Source organism: Panthera tigris, chromosome C1 (assembly GCF_018350195.1).
Source record: "Panthera tigris isolate Pti1 chromosome C1, P.tigris_Pti1_mat1.1, whole genome shotgun sequence".
Lineage (NCBI taxonomy): Eukaryota > Metazoa > Chordata > Mammalia > Carnivora > Felidae > Panthera > Panthera tigris.
Window position 1 is genome coordinate 19,905,592 of NC_056667.1, and position 19,541 is coordinate 19,925,132.

Here is a 19,541-nt window from a genome sequence, read left to right on the forward strand (position 1 = left end):
GTCGTGAAGTACCTGTCCAGACACTTAGGCTGCTGCTATTTCTGAAGAGTTGGGAGCTGTGCTGAAGCTGAGTTGCTTGGATGAGACCTTCTATTGAGGGTTGATGGGTGGATAAGCCTGCATGTACACAGTTTGCCCATCTGTTCACAGAAATGGCCTTTAATATTGTTTTTGATTAGGTTGGCTGTGGCCAAGAAGCTCATAAATGGTGCAAACACATGCTTATTCCTTATGGGAGCCTCTGCAATGTAGCGATTTTGGTTTCTCTTTACCTGCTGATCCATGTGTGATTGGAACACACATGATTTCTGGCACTTTTCAAGGACTGTAAGTGGATGCTTTAACAGCTGAAAATGCATAGAGAGTCCAGTGCCAGGCTGCTACAGGGCTTTCACCTGGAAGAGAAGGATAGGTTACACTGTTCCAGAATACAAGTACGGAGTGGAGTCTTAAATACAGATTCTAGTTTAGAAAATACTCTGGCATTTGGCAAAGCAAATTTCCAGTAACTCAGAATTAGGGCACAGTGGTTCATCTGCCATGGATAGCTGGTGAGTAGGGGCTTGAGATGAGCTCCTTAGTCTGTCTAAGTTTTAGAGGAATCCAAGTTAGGGTGAATGTGGAATTAACTATCTTGAGTATTCTTCCCTGAAATTGTGGTCCCCCCCCCCCCCCCCCCGCCCCCGCCATTCAAATGGATGGAATTAGTTTTTGTTGAATGTAAAAGGACATCTGAGTGAACTTTCATTTGTTTTTGTTAGTCATTTATGCATACTAGAAGATAGTCTTGGGACAAGTTGAGTATTTACCAGTGGCTTCTGCATTTTCTAAGGGTGTACTGCAATGAGCAGTCTAATGCCAAGAATGCATTCCAACATGCTGCAGAGTAGGAAATTTGATCCCTAAAATGTTGACTTAGTGTTGGTTATGGTACATATTAGAAATCACCCAGTAATCCAGGACAGATTTTTGTCGCCCTCCAGGAAGTTAATGTTGATATGAAATACTAAGGAGCTTGGGGCACTGGGGCTATGGGCTCTGCAGGCCCAGAGTGCTGCTTAAATTGCCACCCATATGAAGAGGAAATGTGCCATGTGCTTTTTTTCCTCTTCTACATTTGGGCTTCCTTATGGCTTCGTTGCTTCTGGGTTCCCAAGTCTGCAATGTTAGATATTAGACTTCCTCCTCCCTTGGCACGGGCACATTTATGATTTTCTGTGGCTCATCACCAGCAGCCAAGATTTTTGTATGCTTTTTCCCTCTTAAACTTGTTAGCTTTCAGCTTGCTTGTTTATAGACATCTCTGTTAAAAGGAACTCCCTGCTTAAGATCTAGCACCAGCATGACTGCAGCAGGGGAGTTTAGGGGTTGGTGTGATACCAGTCATTTAAAAACCCATTTGCCGTGTACTTTGTGTTTTTTATTTTGCCTCCTGTTTCCCTTGAGGTCACAACTTGCTTGCTGGGCATGAGTGCATCTGGGTCCAGCTGTTTACTCTTAACTGACTTATGCCGGTGTACTTTAAGAAAAGTGTGAGTTCAGCCACGTGGTAGATGATTGAAGTGCATGGCTGCTTCCTTTTAGAGGAAACAAGTATGTGTTCGGCCTCTTCTTGCACAGTGATTTCCCCCTCTCTCTGGGTGGACCTTATTATGGCTTTCTCTTGTCCTTAGCGAACAAGTCACCTAATGCTGGGAATTAATTGCTGTTTGTTGCTGTGTCTTGCCTGGTGCATACAGATGGCTTTCTCTCTTTTTTCCTCTGTTACGAAGGTGGTGGAGTTCTTGGGTTGGTCCAACAGTGGTAGACTTCTAACTTTTTATCTGTTTAGGAATCTGATTGCCAAAGATAATTCTACTATAAAGGATTGAGGGAACGATTCTATAGGTAGTTTATCCGTAACTGTGTCCTGGGCTACGGATAGGCTGAAAGCCTCACTGAGATCCAAATTTTCAAATGATGGCATGTTGAGGGTGAGTATTAATGATAGCAACCATGCATTTGAGCACTTACAATGTGCAAGCTCTATGCTGGGTCTCTCCATGAATTTACTGATTTAATTTTCAAAACCATGAGAGGTGGGTTTCTATTGTTACTCCTCCTACTTTACACATGAGGAAACAGTAAAAATGAGAAATTTGCCCTAGGGCAATATGCTAGTAAAAGGTAGAGTTCTGATATGAATCAAGGTTTGTCTGATTCTCTAGAGTTGTAACATAAAATACTAAATTTGCTTCTCTAAAATAAATGTTTTAAGCACAAAGGCTTATTGGGACATTATTTTTGCAATGGCCCAGACCTCTTAAATGGGGTGAAAGACTGAAAAGTTACAATTTTACATTATGCCTAGATTTCTGTCCATTTAGAATTTTATTTAAGTTTCTGAAGAGTGGCCATGTGATCCCAGTGTAAGAGTTGGCAGCATTTGGTCCTCAGGCCACTTTCTTTTCGGGAGGGGTCTTTGAGAGTGTTGGTGGGCTGGGGGTGGGTGGGTGGTGGATTGAGGCTCAAAAATAGACTCCTTCACTTTGATCTAAGTGAGAGTAACTTGCATTACAAAAATATTTGCAGAGTGATTTTACTTTCTATGACTTGGAGCACTTGCAGGAGAGGCAAAGATTATTGTCTTAATTTCCACTTGGGGAAAGTGAACACAAAGATTAAGTGCCTCACACAGAGTTTCCTAGAAGAGTCAGCTCTAAAACCAAGGTTTAAAGTTCCCTTAGGCTGTGTGACTTTAGGCAAGTCACTTCTCTGAATCTGTATCCTCAACTGTGTAATGAGGAAAAGTATCTACCTTGCAGGCTTCAATAAATATTAATGAGATATGTGAAAATACTATTATCAAATAAAATTTGAACATGACTCCTGGTTGGTAGAGGCCCCTGCTTGAGAGGGGGATAGTATTGGTGGTTAAAGACTGTTGTTGATCTTCACTGAATTAAAAGCTAGTTGGTTAAGTGTCTGACTCTTGATTTCGGCTCAGGTCCATGATCTCACAGTTCGGGAGATTGAGCCCCATGTAGGGCTCTGTTCTGACAGCATGGAGCCTGCTTGCGATTCTCTCTCCCCCTCTTTCTCTGCCCTTTTCTCCCTCTCCCTCTCAAAATAAATCAACTTAAAAAAATAAAAAGCTATCCCATAGTTTTTAGCTGCATCTAAGTTATATTAATACTTAAAAGAAAAAAACCGACAAATTTTATTAAGTACCTGTTGTCAGTTTGAGAGACAGATTTGTGCAGTGGTTCTCCAGGGGATGGGGAGTGGGGGGGTCCCTAACCATTAGCCTCAGCATTACCTGAGCCCTGTTTAGAAATGCAAATACTCATCTAGACCTACTGAATCCAAAACTTTAGCATTGTTTTAACAAACCCTCCAGGCCATTGTGATGCAGGCCCAAGTTAGAACTACCGGATTTAAGCATCTATGCTCAACTGGGCTAGAGTCCATCAGAATTACCTGAGGGGCTTCTTCCAGATTGCACCATAGGCTAATATTTCAGATGTATGTGTTTCTCCCAAGATGTGAAAGAGTTACTGGATACAGAAAAGGTTAAAAGTGCTTGGGGTTGGGGGAGAAGAAAGGAAATACTTTTGAGATGGATCTTCTATTATGCAATAATGATAAACTCTAGTGACAGAAAATGTCTGTTTTCTTTATAGGGCTTGGGGACTCCCTGCCTTCCATTTCTCTCTCTCTTAGCTCTTTGGTGACATGTAGCATGAGGATAATCTGAATCTGTGGTACTGGTTGTTTGATGAAGGTGGAAAAGATAATTTTAGGATGGTGACCTGTGGTCTCCAGGTATGACCAGCCAAGTAAATTGCTTAAGAAAGTGATTCTTGTAGATGCCAGTTTGGAAAGCTTTAATTAAACACCATGATGTCCCTTCTGCTTATGATGGCTTGTGATCTGAGAACAGGACCTTCAGTGATCTGCTGGTCTCTCAGGTCATCCTCAAAGACCTCCCTCCCTCTCTCACCTGAGCCCCAGTGGCTAGCCAGTTGTACTGTGATTTTTCCTTTCCTTGTGTCTCTTGTCTTAAAGTCCTAGCAAATAAACCCATTAAGTCAACTCCTGACAAATCGCCCATCTTTGAAGTAGATGATGTCTCTCTAAGGGGTGGACATTTGAGCCAAGACCTGTCCCTAGTTGTATGTAATAAATAATGATTGTACTTGACCCAGAAATGGAAGTTAGAGAAATGGTCAGATAATAAACAGTAACCATGCAAAAGACCTAGTGGAGAACCAGTGTTCTGGTACACCTGTGCTTTCTGAAAACCTGATGTGGTTTCTGTATCGTCCCCAATACAAGCAAGTTTCCTTGTACCAGGCCTCTTTTCCTTCCTGCCTGAGGACTGAAGCGGAGATCAACTGTGACCCGGCTGCAATGAAGGCTGAGGCTTTCAGGAGGCAGTATGCTGACAGTTTGATCTGGGATTTAACATTTGTATGCACAGACAAAAATTCCAGTAGGGAGTTTTATGTTCTTTGTGTGTGTGTTTGTGTGTTTTAAACTCATTTTGTCGTCCCTCTGCCTTATAGCTTTATTTTCTCTGTTCTTTTTTTTCCTCTTTTTCATTCTGTCCTCTGGTGTCTAACTCCGTTAGCAGAACACAGAGCACATGGAGGCCTCCGTAACTTTACCACACCAGAGCTGCTTAAATGTTTTTAAAAGTACTGGAGATGCAACTTCTACCACTTTCAGATCAACATCATTTTAGTAAAAATTCCTGGTATCTATGTACCTCTGTTGGAGTTGCCTGGCTAACTAGCGGCAGCCAGTGCCTTTATCTAATAACTAACAAACAGAAGTTTTCCTAAATGATCTCTACCTCTTCTGCTCTCTTTTCCCACTTTATTGCCTTGGTCTGGAGACTGTTTCTTAGCCCTCCTTGATCTGTTTTTGGGGTTGTGTTGGGACATGACAGATTTGTAACATTTTTGTTTTTCTTTCTGGTCTGTGATTTGAATTCTCTGCTTTCCCAGCGCAGCTTTGAATCGGCTTCTTTAAAACCCCTGCATAAAACCTCAAGTGACCAATATGCGGTCTCATTATGGTATTTTGGTTTAAAATAAAATGAGATTGAGATAGCTGGGTTCATCCACCCAGACACATTCACCAAAAGGAAATTCTGTGTGCCTTGAATAAAAGTGTACGAGCCAAACACACTTGGGGTAAGGGGGTGAGGAAGAGATAAATTTTAGCTAGATTTGCATAACTTAGCATGCCAAGTACACATCTCAATTTGATTATACTGGCCAGAGATAACAAATAAAGAGGAGAGACAAATAAGCTTCAGAAAAGACAGCTGGTAACATCGGTCTGGTCCAATGTATTTCTAGTATAAATGATGAAGCCAGGGTCTCCTATACACATTTGTGTGAACAGTGGTGTAGAGAGGGTTGGTACCAATGTACTTTTGGAGCTTTGAAAAGAACTGGACAATTTACGGGACTCTTGGCTTTTCATTCAGGGAATTGTTGACCTTAAAAAAGCCTGAAGATTTGGAGGCACTATAATCTTAGTAAGGTTGGCTGTGCCCTGGGCCATTCTTTAACTTACTTGATCGTGCCTGTTACAGTTCAGAGTGAACTTAGGGGGACCAGGTGAGAGACTGGCATTTTTGGAAAGTGGTCCAAGGCAGCACTAGGAATTAAATAAACACAGTGGCATTGCTGCTGCTTCTCAGTGTCTTTACTGAAATACAGGACTTGATTGGATTGATGACAAACGGAATCTCCGACTGCATGTAAATCAAGTTCCTACAGCTCAATGATGTGTCACAGACACCTTTTATAGTACAGAAGGAGAAATTTTGGCAGGATGTAGAACTGTGCACTTAGAGAAATTTAGGATCTTTTTATATAACCCATGCAAGACCAGTCCAAGTTTGGAGTTATAGATAAAATAAAAGGAGTGGGGAAAAGGAGAGCTTTTTAAAGAGAAAGCAAATGAGGCCTTAAAGTTTTATGACTAGGAGCAGTTTTTGCCTTTGCCTTTTTTTTGTTTTTGAGCAGTTATCTGCAAAGCAGTTTAATATGGAAGAAGGAGGAGTATTTTAGAAACTAGGTCAGAAGTAGGTGTGATTTAGAAGTGTTATCTTTATTGAACTTTATTGAAAAGTTGCTGCGGTGGCTCAGTCGGCTGGGCTGACTCTTGATTTCGGCTCAAGTCGTGATGTCACGATTAGTGGAATCAAGCCCTGCATCAGGCTCTGTGCTGACAGCGTGGAGACTGCTTGGGGTTCTCTCTCTCCCTCTCTGCCCCTCTCCCGCTTGTGCGCACTCTCCCCCCCCCCCCCCCAAAATAAATAAACTTAAAGATAAGTTGCTGTGTACCCTCCTGGGTGAATCTCTGTAAGGTTACATGACCCTTGCCTCTCCGTGTATTCCTTAAGTGTACCATATGACTTAATGATAAATGACAAATGAGCAGGGCAGAAAATGTCTAAAAAACTGCACCACTCAGTTGGGCTTGTGGTCCATCCACAAGGTCCTTTCCCTCCTAGAAACACCAAAGGGTGGTTTGTGGGAGGAAGTACCTTTTCCTGGTGTCAATCCATCCCACCTTATGTGGGTAGCAAGATCTGCCCATTGTTTTTAATTATTGAGCATATATTGGGATGCAGTATCCCAGCCGATCTTTCTTGCACACCATCAAGATTTCCTAGACTTTGATCATATTCCCCGTTTCTCAGTTTTGGGGATAATAACATTTTTTTGGCTCACTTAATTACCCAGTCCTGTTACTGACTTTGAAGCATACATACGATAGTTGGGACTTGCCAGTGTAATAAATCTTAATGGCAGAACTTTTTTTTGGAAAACCTGTGAGGGCCTACCTTCCTTTTGCCAATTGCTTACAGTAACTCAACAAATACTTCCCGAGCTTCTACAATGTATCAGTCACTGTGTTGTGAACACGGGATTCATAATTTCTGCCTCTATGGAGTACTTTCTAGTGGGGAAAGATGTAAGTAAATAATCACAAATAACCATAATTAAATTGTAATAAGTGCACTGGAGAAGTACCACATTCATTCAGTAAATTATCTTCCAACCATTTTTAAAAGTAAATTTTTATTTATGATTACCGTGGCTACTGGGTGACTTTGTAATGTTGGGCTCTTGGGATGGGTACTGGCCAGTTCTGATTCCCTTTCCCTTCACTGCTCCAGGGTCAAGTGTTACAGGAAATTCTCCATCTAAGATTGGACTTGTAATGGGCTAGAGTCCATTGTTTCTCATCGAGGCTCTTCTTTGTGTGGAGATGCATTGCAGGACATTTGGCATCCTGCTCCCCAGGTAATAAATGCCAGTAGCACCACAGAGTTGATATGATAACCAAAAAAAGGCACTTGGATACATTTATTTCCAAACACTTCTCAGGGATTTAGTACTGTCCTGGTTGAAAACTATTGGGCTTTATTTACCGTCAGGATTCTTGGGAGGAGCTACTGAACAAATTCCTTTGGGAGAACAGACTGAAAGTAGATGGAGCTTGAAAACTGGACTCCTCAATCCTTTTGATGTCTGACTTGTGTGTTCTTGATTCTTAAGCATTTACTTTGAAACTTTGCTTTCAACCCATTCTGCTCTTCCTCTTATTGAGGGTAGAGAGAGGGAAGTAATGTCTGTTGTATGTATAGTTTATGAACTGGTACTTTAACGAGCATTTCACATACCTAATCACTTCAGCTGTCTCATATCTTTGTTAGGTTTTAATCCCCGTTTTACAGATGGCTCTGGTGCCAAGGGAGGTGACTTGTCAAAGCCTATACTTTTTTCTCTGTTTTAAAAAGCATAACCTTGGGACACCTGGGTGGCTTAGTCGGTTGAGCGTCCGACTTCAGCTCGGGTCATGATCTCACAGTCTGTGAGTTCGAGTCCCGCGTCGGGCTCTGTGCTGACAGCTCAGAGCCTGGAGCCTGTTTCAGATTCTGTGTCTCTCTCTCTCTGACCCTCCCCCACTCATGCCCTGTCTCTCTCTCTCTGTCAAAAATAAATAAACATTAAAAAAATTAAAAATAAATAAATAAAAAGCATAACCTTAATTTATTTGATTGTTAGTTAACCTCTAATTGACCACTTTGGGTTTCTGGTCTGGAATGCATGGGGACCAGACCTTATGTGTTCTGGTTGCTAAGCTTTGTTTCTAGAAATTTGGGACTTGTGTAGGATGATAATAGCTAACATTTTGGGTGCTAGAGGATATAGCAGTCAATTAAACACACATCCACCTCTAGTTCTTCTAGACACATACCCACCCACTAGCTTATATATTCTAGTCTAGGATATCAACATTAAGCAAGATAAATAGTAAACCATAGAGTGTTCTAGTGATACATGCTCAGGAGAAAGATTTGTCATGGACCAGGTATAAGAGGTGTGCAGGATTGAAATTTTAGATGGGTTCACCAGGGAAGACCAGATTAAAGTGTTATTTGATGTGAAAGAGAGCTAGACTAATACCTGAAGAAAGAGTACCTGGTGGAGAGATAGTGAGGCCAGAGCATATCCTGCTGGTTTGAGGAACAGTGTTTTGTTTTAATGTATCAACTCACTCATTCAGCGCTGAGGGTGCTACTACTATTGTCTCTATTCTGTTGTTGCAGAAACTGAGAGAGAAGTTGAAGGCATTGCAGGGGCAGAGCTCGTAACCATTATGTGGGACTGGCCACCCAGGGCCAAAGCATTTCCTCTGCACGAACAAGGTTAGGAATTGCAAGGCCTCTAGAATTTCACTCTCTCTTCGACAGTTTTCCTACTTTTAAAGTAGGAAAGTTTGTTTTACACACAAATCTTTACCTTCCTGGAGCTTATATTCTAGTCTAGAATACAGATGGTGAACAAGATAAGTATATAGTACGTTAGTGATACGTGTTCAGGCGAACAAGATAATCCAGGGACCGGGTATAGGAATTTAGGAAAGCTTGGCTTTGACTGAGAATGCTGCTTATTTGGGAATCTGGGAATCTGAGGTGCATTCCTGATTGTTTCTCTGTTGGCCAGGCACTGCCCTCTTCAGACCCTTTCTTGGCTAAGGAAATTGGACAGGTGCATCTGCGTTCTAGAGTCACTTGGTGCTGGAGATGGGAGGAGTTTGGGAAAGAGGGCATGTAGCCCAAATGCTCCTAGACTGGACGTGAGAATCTCCGGAGGAGATTCTTGGCCCTGTCCCAGAGCTGCTGATTCGGAATCTGGAGGGCAGGATTCCATTGTGTTGCTGAGGAAGTTAAGGTACAACCCGGTTAGTGCCTTGCCCCTCCCCACCCCCAGCTCACCCCAGGGAGTCAGTCAGAGAACTGGGATGGGGACCCAGGTGTCCTCTCAGCTTAGTACTCCTCACCATGTTGTGCTGCTGCCTTACTCTTGAGATTAAAATATTGTATTAGAAGGGGATGTTTAATTTTGTCAGATGGCATTTCAGTTCCTGTTTAATCATCTTCTTGAGGCCTTACTGTTTTTAGAGCCCTGGGATTGAAGCAGTACCTAAAGAGGAATGCTTTCTCAAGAAGTTGTATGGTTTCTAGTGTTTTGGGGCACCTGGGTGGCACAGTCAGTTAAGTGTCCAACTCTCGATTTTGGCTCAGGTCATGATCCCAGCGTTCGTGGGATGGAGCCCCATGCATCGGGCTCCACAATGGGCGTGAAGCCTGTTTGGGATTCTCTCTCTCTTTCTCTCTCTCTCAAATTAAAAAAAAAAAAAAAAAAAAAAAAAAGGAAGTTGTATGGTTTTCTCAGAGGCTTTTGTAAGTCGTTGGAAATGGGAGAGATTCGTTAGCTAAGTTTGGTCTTTCAAAAAAGTGATCTTTGTCATTTACAGAAGAGCATTTTCTGTGTGAAAGGTGGCTAATTGAAAGTGTTCTGGATGAGAAAGCCTTGATCATTTGTTAATAAGTTCATTAGTTTGGTGCTGTAGCTGCATTATTTGAAGGACTCTTTCTGGAACCCAGGAAGAAATAAAGAAAATACCAGCCACCTGGTTGTGGTTTTTCTGGCATGCCTCTTTTGGGTGGACAGCTGTGAGGTGGTTATTACAGTTGGCTCTCATAATCTGTTTGAGTTTTGCTAGATGATTCAATGACTCTTACCCCTTTGGCCTCTCTTTTTTTTCCTACCCTTAGTTAGCGTTCTCTGTTCATCTGATCTGGAAGGATGGAGCACAGTAGCCTGAATTTCTCTGAGCCAGGGAGAGAGGCACCTTGTTCTCTATCACTTTAGAGACAGGTATGGGTTGGAAGGTCAAGTCTGATGTCTGGTTGCAGCCCCTCTTAGGGGTTTGGTCAGGCTGGTGCTTCAAGTGATGTCTTTGAAATGAGTTCTTACTTAGTCTGCAAAGAGGAACATGCCCTAATCTTCTAGAATTGTTTCTGTAAACAGGGGCGCTTTGGTGGTTCAGTTGGTTGAGTGGCCAACTTCGGCTCAGGTCATGATCTCGCCGTTTGTGGGTTCCAGCCCTGCATCAGGCTCTGTGCTGACAGCTCAGGGCCTGGAGCCTGCTTCAGATTTTGTGTCCCCATCTCTCTGTGCCCCTCCCTTGCTCATGCTCTGTTTCTCTCTCTCAAAAATAAATATTTTAAAAAATAGAATTGTTTCTGTAAACAGAATAGGGTTGATTTTCATTGAGTTTGGATTTAAAAAAAAAATTGTTTTTAATGTTTATTTTTGAGACAGAGAGAGACAGAGCATGAACGAGGGAGAGGCAGAGAGAGAGGGAGACACAGAACCCAAAGGAGGGTCCAGGCTCTGAGCTGTCAGCACAGACCCCGACGCGGGGTTCGAACTCATGAACTGTGAGATCATGACCTGAGCCGAAGTCAAATGCTCAACTGACTGAGCCACCCAGGCGCCCCTGGGTTTTTAATTTATATTCAACTTGGACACTTGTGGAATTTGAAAAGATTTAGTTTTTAAACCTGTCTCTTCGGAGTGGTAGATGTTGGTAATTTCTCTCTCACCATAGGCAGATGACCAGTTTGTTTAGAATGCGAATGAACTAGAACTAGAATGAATTGTTTCCATCTCTTGTAAAGTAGAAAATTTGGGGTATGATTCTGAGATTAAGAAGGATAATAAGAATCTTGGGCTGAGTGGGTTTGATTTCCTGGGTCAGGTGTTGGTATGTCTGATGAGTATTTTTCTTATCCCATCATCAACTTCAATTTAGCTTCAGAAAATCTTAATGACTCTGGTGAGGCTAATAGGAAGTTAAGGAATGTTTTATTGTCCTAGGTCACATAAACAGTAAGGAAACCTGTTTAAACGAAAACCCAAATGAAGGAAGTCTCTTTACTTTAGGAGGCAGAGTCTGGGGACAGAACTAAACAGATTTCTGGGCAGTTTCTCTTCAGTTGGAGTAAGGGTTTTTGAACAATTTTCAAAGCCACGAAATACTGGAAGAGTGAGTAAGAAAAGGATGAGGCGGCTTTGGATACAGATGTGTGTGGCTGGGGAGGGGGACACCATGAGAACGACTTATTCTGGTTAACTAATGTGTACCAGGGTAAAAAGGGTGGTTCGTTTTAGGGGAGTCTGTTCTGTCCACCCTAGGATCCCAGTGGAGCCACGTGGAGCTCGCGGGAAGCTGAAATCGTTGGTTGGGAGAGTCCTTACCTTTTATATTTGGCCCCGCCTGGAATGCTCCTCAACAGGGGAGGGTCCCGAACGGGAACTGGATCAACAGCTGCCGCCTGTCCCTGTAATCACAGGAAGCTGAGGCCGGGTGCCTTTGTATGGGAGCTCCGCGGCCAGACAATAGTTTGTGCTGGCGGGGCCATGTGGCGAGTCACGTGACCCGGGGCTGTTTTCTGCCGGGGTCCTTACCCATCTGTTCTCTCTCGGCTCTTTCTGGGTTATCAGGCGCCAGTCCAAGTCCTCCCAGGCAGCCAGCTTCATGGCCAGAGATTACGAGCACTAACCTTCCTGGCAGGGGCGGTGTGGCTTCGCGTTTATGCAGATTAGCCATGTGTTTCTCACTTCAAGGCGTTCCACAGGAAAAGCCTTTTCCTGTGTTTGGCTCTCAGTGGGCGGTTCCCAGCTTACTGTACTGGGACTCGCGAGCAGCAGGCGTGCACGAGAGGGATCACAGTACACTGGCCCCCTCCCATTCCACCTCCAGTGCTACGTCACCACAACACAACCGCTCGCGCTCTCATACTGTTGGTGTCATTCATTCGGTGCCAAGATTGCTTTAAAAAATTCCCTTGGCCCCAGTTCAAACAGGAGTACAGCTGGGATGTGTTAGATTTTAGGCAGTCTGCCCTCAATTTGAGATGAGTTATAAATAGCAGTGCCGACTTCCTTAACTACCGCTCTCTGAGGTAAAATGCAGGTTAATTACTGTGGGAATCAATTAGGGGGTTCTTTCGGTTAAAGAGCCAGGGATGCTTTTTTTTTTATTGTTATTATTAAAAGTCATACAACAAATCTGGCCAGGAACGAATTGAAAACACAAGGAGTAAGAAATAATATTTAAATGTCCAAATTCCAGGGTATGGCACCAAGTTTATACTGGCCCCGTCTAGTTGGCATTTAGGATGACAGAACAAATGGGAGGCAAGACTTCTGCTTTCTGATGGACACCGTCTCCGCAGCCCCGGCCCATCCATCTCCCGTCTTGTTCTTGCCAGTCTTGGGATACCAAATCTGGCTCCTTACGGTTGCTGCCTGGTCACGTCCTTTCTGCGTCTTTGGATTGAGACCAAAAGCCTGGAGCTTTTCTCAGTTGGACTTTCATTTCAAGAACATTGAGTTTGTCTTTCTTGGTGCCACTGCAACATGGTGTGATACATTTTGGTGAATAGTATCTTTCTGCCTGGAAGTTTGACAGGAGGCAGGGGAGGGCGGGGGGCTTCTCTGCTCTCTTCTCTATCCGTCATGGTCAGAAGTTGGAGAATTTGAAGTCCAGTTTCTTGTATCCCAGCAACCCTGAGGATTGTTATGGCTTTCCTTGGGGTCAATAAGAAGTTGTAAGGGATCCCGTTAGCTCACTGGTCTGGAGGGGCATGTAATTCTTTCTGCTTAGGATAGGGGGACTCTATGCCAATGGACAGTCTACAACCTGCTAGAGGAAGGTCTAGCCTACTAGGCCTCCTTGGCTTTGATGCCCCTAAACTGTGTCTTTTGATGCATTTTATTTGACAGGCAGTTTGTCAGTAATCTGGAAAGCGATAAGTGGTGGATGGTGGTGGATTTTTTTTCTTATGCCTCTTTCCCCCCTTTTTTAATTTTTATGTTTTTATGAATGCAGGAGAATATATACAGCAAGGGGCCCGACTTCCCTGATCAAGGGGGCAGCATTTTCCTCTCAATTATGTGTCTTTGTGGCAGAGCCTTTGCTTTTGAAGTGTAATCATAGTAAAATCTACTCCTGTGGTTTCCCATTGAAAGGATTTCCTCTCCATCATTCCCAGAGTGGAATCTCTGGCTCTTTGCAGCCAGAGTTTGGTGTTTCCCATCCCCTGCCTTTCTTGGTGTCTGCAGACTGCTGATACTGGCTTTTCTGTCTTGCATGTAGTAGGGATTTTTCTGGCCTGAGATTGCTCTTTTCCAATAAAACTGATTAGTGATGATTTAAAGCCCCTTTTCTGTTATGAGAGATTGGAAGATGGCATTTCATCTATAACTGCAAATCACAAATCTTTCACAATGGTTTTAAATGTCACAAGTATGAGTTAGGTCCCGACTTACCTCCCCTTTTGATATGAGCAAATGTTTAACTTGGACATGAGATCGGAGTAATCAGATTGTTTGAACTGAATATATTTTAGTTTGCTAAACTGAATATTCTGTTGATTAGAACTCTTTGGTGAAGAGAGGAGGTCAGAAGTCTGATGTCCAGGAAAGGGAAATGTCTTAGTTTTATTTTTAGAATAAGAATTTCTTTGATTTGCATTTATTTTTGGACTGCGAAGATTTCCTAAAGTTGATGGAGAGATCCTTGAAATGTTTATTAACTAGCCTCTGCTAAGTAGGTGTCCTCCGTTGGGGGCGCAGGACCCTAGATACGAGGGAGAAAAAGGTAACTAACTGGCCTTTAGCCTTTTGTTTTTAAGGAGTGGGTTTGGGGATGCCTTTGCAATTTTGAAGACCTCTCTGGTGTAGGATGGTGCGTAAGATTCTTCTCAGAAGTATACTTGTTTCCCCTTAGCTGTTTGTTCTACCCTGCCCTCTTTTTTCTTCCAGTTCAATCCACATTGTTTTTCTTCCCTCAAAGTCATAACCTGGTTTAGGGTATGCCCCTGACCCTAAAGGGGGTTTGATCTGGACTTTCTCCCCATAGTATCCCCTGCCTACTTCTTACAGTAGGGCAGCCTGGCACAGTGAAATTCTACTGCCCTAGCTCTGCACTTGGGGTCTGTGGTGGTGGGGCAGGGTGGGGGACGACTTTGAAGGTAAAACACCCGATCTCTGGCTTCCTACAACGTAGTCTTGAGAGATGCAGTCAGTTAATTAGACAACTAAGTGCCATATCTTATGATTCTGACTGAATTTGCCATAGGATGTTTAGAAACGTGACAGATCAGACTGTGCTGAAGAATGGGAAGTGGCTTCATGTTGAAGGGTTGGGGTTCTGCTGGTGGAATCCATTGTGGACAGGAGGGCAGGGCAGCGGACCATTGCATGGAGCTGGGCTCGTATCTATGTGGGGAATTTTGGGGTGAGAATGAAAAAATGTGTAGAACTGGAGCACATTGTGCAGGGCTTTGGAGCCAGGCAGAAGCACTATTTATCATTATTGATAATGGCTACTATTTATTGGGCATTTAGATACCAGGCACTGGGTGTAGTGTGCTGTGTGCGTTTTAGATGAAAAAGTCACTGTTTAGATGGGCTTGTGTTCAAGGTCAGACAATGGTAGAGTTAGGATTTGAACCCAAGTCTGTAGATGTACTACATTCTTTGCTCTTTCTATGTGATAGTGTCCAGGATGTAGACAGGGAGTTTGTAGCTATTGTTGGACAGGGAAAGGTGAAAATGATTTGTGAGCATTGCTCTAGAACTGTGGAGTCCAATATGATAGTCACTAGCCACATGTGGTTATATGAATTTAATTAAAAGTAAATAAAAATAATCGAGTTCTTCAGTCACACTAGCTATATTTCAAGTACTTAATAGTCACCTGTCACAGAAAATGTGATCGGACAGTGTGTCTAGATCTCAGTAGTACACATTTGAATCATCCGAGGATCTTGAGGGGTGGAGAGGGTGGGTGGGCCCAAGCCCTTGCAGACTCTCTATAGTGCCTGCGTCTCTCCCTAGAGATTCCATTTGTGAAATTCACAGAAAATTCTGATCTGTAGCCCTGGTTGATAGCTGCTGCTCTAGAAGCTCCATAGTAACCATGGTAATGACTGCCCCTCTTGTGTTGTGGGGAGACCTGGACTGACAGAGATACCCAGAGTGGGCTGGTCTCCCTGTTGAGTAAATGTAGTCTCTTCACCTGGGAAGAGGGTGTCACCTGGGAGACACATGGAGAGCAGCTGCAGTTTGGGATGAGATGAGGATCTGGTCGTTATATCTGGCATAACTTAGCTGCGTAAGCCCCTGAGCTCTGTATGGGGAGGACTGGTGGTGTTTTGGCTTCACTGCCAGGTGTATCTGGGGAAGACCACATGCCATTTATTACTCACTAGTCCAATTGTTGTTCAATCTGAATTTCCTAAAAAGCCCCAAAAGAATCTGTGTAGCTCCAAAATTAATGACTGAGAGCTTTCTTAGAGCTTCTGACACAGAGGCAGGACTTAAACAAAAATGGTTTATGTAGGATGATTGAAACAACACTTTAATAATGTTGACATGTAGTAGTAATTTGGGATACAGTTTTACTGTGATTCACTGTAGTTTAGAAACTTGAAGGGTGCTCCCATCATCATTGCTAACCTTTTTAGCTGAGATTTTGCTGTAGCCTAAGAGAATTTTGCCTCAGCTTTTTTCCTCTTGGTATTTAGAAGAATAGTTTCTGTAGCTTTTTGTCTTATCCATTTTCCTCATGATAGCTTGACTTTCCCTCTATTATAAAATAATTATGTAGTACTCTGCCCCCCAAGAAAGACATGTACAGAGAACCAGCTATCTGAATGTGCCTCCCTCCCCTTAGAGGGGTTTTGTTGTTGTTTTAAGGTCTTACACACCTTAAATTATAGAATAATTTACTAACTACAGAATAATGGAACAGGAAGGGGGACCCTAGATATAATCTAAAGTTCTTAAGTGTGGCTCCTGGACCAGCAGCATCAACATCACTGGGGAACTGTTACAGATATGTATGCAAGGCCCAACCCTGAACCTACAGAGTCAGATACCCCAGGTGTGTGGGTCTCATCAGTCTGTGTTCTAACAAGCCCTCTAGCTGATTTTGATGCAGGCTAAAGTTTGGGAACTACTGAACTCCTTCTTAATTTGAGAGCTAATGATCTTCAGGTCCAGGGTATTAATATCTACTGCCCATTCCCAAATTAAAATTTAGTTTCCAAGTTTTGTGTCTGGTCCAAGCCTACTTCTCAACTTGGGTGTATCTATTTAAGGTGTTTAGAGACACTCCCTCTACCCCACCCCCATGCCCACATCCATATGGGTAGGCATCTCTGGCTGGGAAATATGCTGGGCTGTATCCTATGTAGCTCCAGTAGGGTAGAGTTATGTCAGAAAGTGAATGAGCTGATTGAACTTGTCACTCAAAGAGCTGAAGGAAAGCTATACGTATAACCAAATACTTGTGAATTGTACTTTGAGTTTCCGTTATTGGTATACCTCTATGCCTTGTCCTTTAAAGGGACAAAAGTTATAATCCTTCTTACACATTCAAACTCTTGAATATTAAAGGAGATGAACTTTTCAGTTGAGATGCCCAAGGCTCTCAACAACTGTAACTTAGCCACGTTACCCATTTGGAAGAAAGCATAAATTTAAGTGCTTGTGCCATAGTATGAACGGTCTACAGATATGCAGAAAAGGGATTCTACTATTTAAAGAATGGAAACATCTAGATGCTTATGTATTTGAATTCCCAACCACAGTATTGAAGCATTAGTTTTGGTGGTGTTGAACAAGATACAGCAGCAATGTCCTCTCCCAGCTTGCAGGGCCTTTGTTCTGATTTTCTGCATCCTAGAGTACCTATATTCATTGCTCTATACATGGTTTTTCCCTTGGATCTCAAGTAGTACCACACTTATACAAGACGCTTTCATGGTGGTATTTTTGTTTTGCAAATGATAAAATCAAGGTTCTGAGGAAGGTTAAGTGACTTGCCCACGGGTTACTGGGTCTGTACCATTACTTTTTCACAGTAACTGTTTTTCTATGTGGCATACAGACCTATACGCTTGGGTTTATGTTCATATTGGCCAGGGGCTATCAAAGCTTCAGGTTAATGAAATGCTTTTTATTTTGTAGCCATCCAGTCCAATGGATCAGATGGGCAAGATGAGACCTCAGCCATATGGCGGGACTAACCCATACTCGCAACAACAGGGACCTTCATCAGGACCGCAGCAAGGACATGGGTACCCAGGGCAGCCATATGGGTCCCAGACCCCGCAGCGGTACCCGATGGCCATGCAGGGCCGGGCGCAGAGTACCATGGGCGGCCTCTCTTATGCACAGCAGGTAGATGGTGACTCCAGTTACCTTAACCCTTGTTGCTGTCCATGATCTGGTCTTGAGTTATAGAATCAGAATGTGTCTCTGGCATCTAAATCTCTTGAAAGGAGGATAGACCAACTAACTCAGTTGGCTCCAGTAGGCTGCTTACAAGGCCAAGGTTGTGGGTACCATCCCCTGTGTGCTTGAAGGAAAACTCCCTGGCCACAGGCTGTACAGATCTGTGTTCTTTGGCCTGGCTGGCCTGCTTGTATTCACTGAGTAGTGATCTCTGGGAAGGTGAGAAGAAAGGCAGCAGCTAGGCACCTATCCACTGCTACCAAGAAAAGCCCCTCATGCCATGAGCCCTGGGGATGGAAAAGACCCTTCACGTTTCCCAAGGCCTTTAGCATATAGCTGATTCAAAATGAATGGTTAGGAGGGACTGGGAATAGAAGAGAAGGGGAAGACCGAACCATAACGATGCTAACAGTGCTGTTATAAATGTTAAGATTTCCCTCATCTCCTCTTGTCTGGCCATCTGCACCATTATCTTTTTATTGTCATTTTTTTGTTTTGACAGCATTTTCTATCATTTATATTTGAGTAATACTCATACTGAAAATGGTGATGGACAGAATATAAAACCTAACTTTACTTCTAAGACTTTAAAGTATGCTCTTAAATATAGAAAATAGGATACTGTCACTTTGGGGTTTTTTGTTGTTTGTTTATTTTGTTTTCTTTTGTTTGGATTTTTTTTTCCAACGAGAAAACGGAGGAAAAGATGGGTAGATATTATTAGGTTGGTTGTTTTTTGTTGTTTTTTGGTTTTGCCTGCTTACCAAATATATCCCCAGTGCCTAGGATCATGCCTAGTACAAGTAAACAGGTAGGCTTTCAGATATTTTTTGAATGAAGACTAAATGAAAAAAGAGAGCCCGAGTAGCTTAGAGATTTGCACACTGTCTGGGTTACTAAACCCAGTTTTCACTTGGCTGAGCCAGGCTGCTGTTGACTATTCGTTGTGGCTAGGGTGCAGATTCCTAGCACTTACAAAAACAGTCTAGGCCATGATAAAAAGAGTAGGTTCATTGGTAAAAACAGCTGCTCTTGAACTCTTGTAAGCTGCTCAAATATTAAATAGTGTAAATTTTTTGTGGATGAATGCATTCTACTTGTAAACAAACCAACTTGTAACCCAGCTTGGCTGTCCTTCCTGGCTCAGTTGAGAGAGGGATGGTAGGAGAAACCATGGGCCTTCTAAGTGGGAGGCTTGGCTTGCCTGCTTTCTATACCCATCCTTAGGGCGTAGCTTCTGACAGAATACCTTTCTTCATCCAGAAGAGTCTGTGCTAAAAGTATCCTTTCCTTTCCTACAGATTCCTCCTTATGGACAACAAGGCCCCAGTGGGTATGGTCAACAGGGCCAGACTCCATATTACAACCAGCAAAGTCCTCACCCCCAGCAGCAGCAGCCACCCTACTCCCAGCAGCCACCATCCCAGAACCCTCACGCCCAGCCTTCCTATCAGCAGCAGCCGCAGTCTCAGCCGCCACAGCTCCCGTCTTCTCAGCCTCCCTATTCCCAGCAGCCATCCCAGCCTCCACATCAGCAGTCCCCGACTCCATACCCCTCCCAGCAATCCACGACGCAGCAGCACCCCCAGAGCCAGCCCCCCTACTCACAGCCACAGGCACAGTCTCCCTACCAGCAGCAGCAACCTCAGCAGCCAGCCTCCTCGACGCTCTCCCAGCAGGCTGCGTACCCTCAGCCCCAGTCTCAGCAGTCCCAGCAAACTGCCTATTCCCAGCAGCGCTTCCCTCCACCGCAGGTAAGGCACCTCTGCCTTTCACCCTTCCCTACACGTGACCACAGGCAACTCGGGGATTGGTTGTCCCGAGAACTTTGCCATACAAATTGGTTCTCAAATGTGCACTTAAAAACCA

General features: G+C 43.5%; 1 protein-coding gene across 4 annotated transcripts in view; it reads left to right on the forward strand.

Annotated features, from left to right (window-relative positions):
• The window catches only part of ARID1A (AT-rich interaction domain 1A), a 69,941-nt gene that overhangs the window by 8,505 nt on the left and 41,895 nt on the right, over positions 1-19,541 (forward strand). For 2 of the 4 annotated variants that reach the window (XM_042995669.1, XM_042995670.1), the window contains exons 2-3: positions 17,406-17,618; positions 18,974-19,426. In XM_042995669.1, coding sequence (XP_042851603.1) covers positions 17,406-17,618; positions 18,974-19,426 — 666 coding nt within the window. Of the gene's footprint in view, positions 1-15,217; positions 15,547-15,571; positions 16,318-17,405; positions 17,619-18,973; positions 19,427-19,541 lie in introns of those variants that run through there. The other 2 variants (XM_042995672.1, XM_042995671.1) reach the window with 2 other exon arrangements.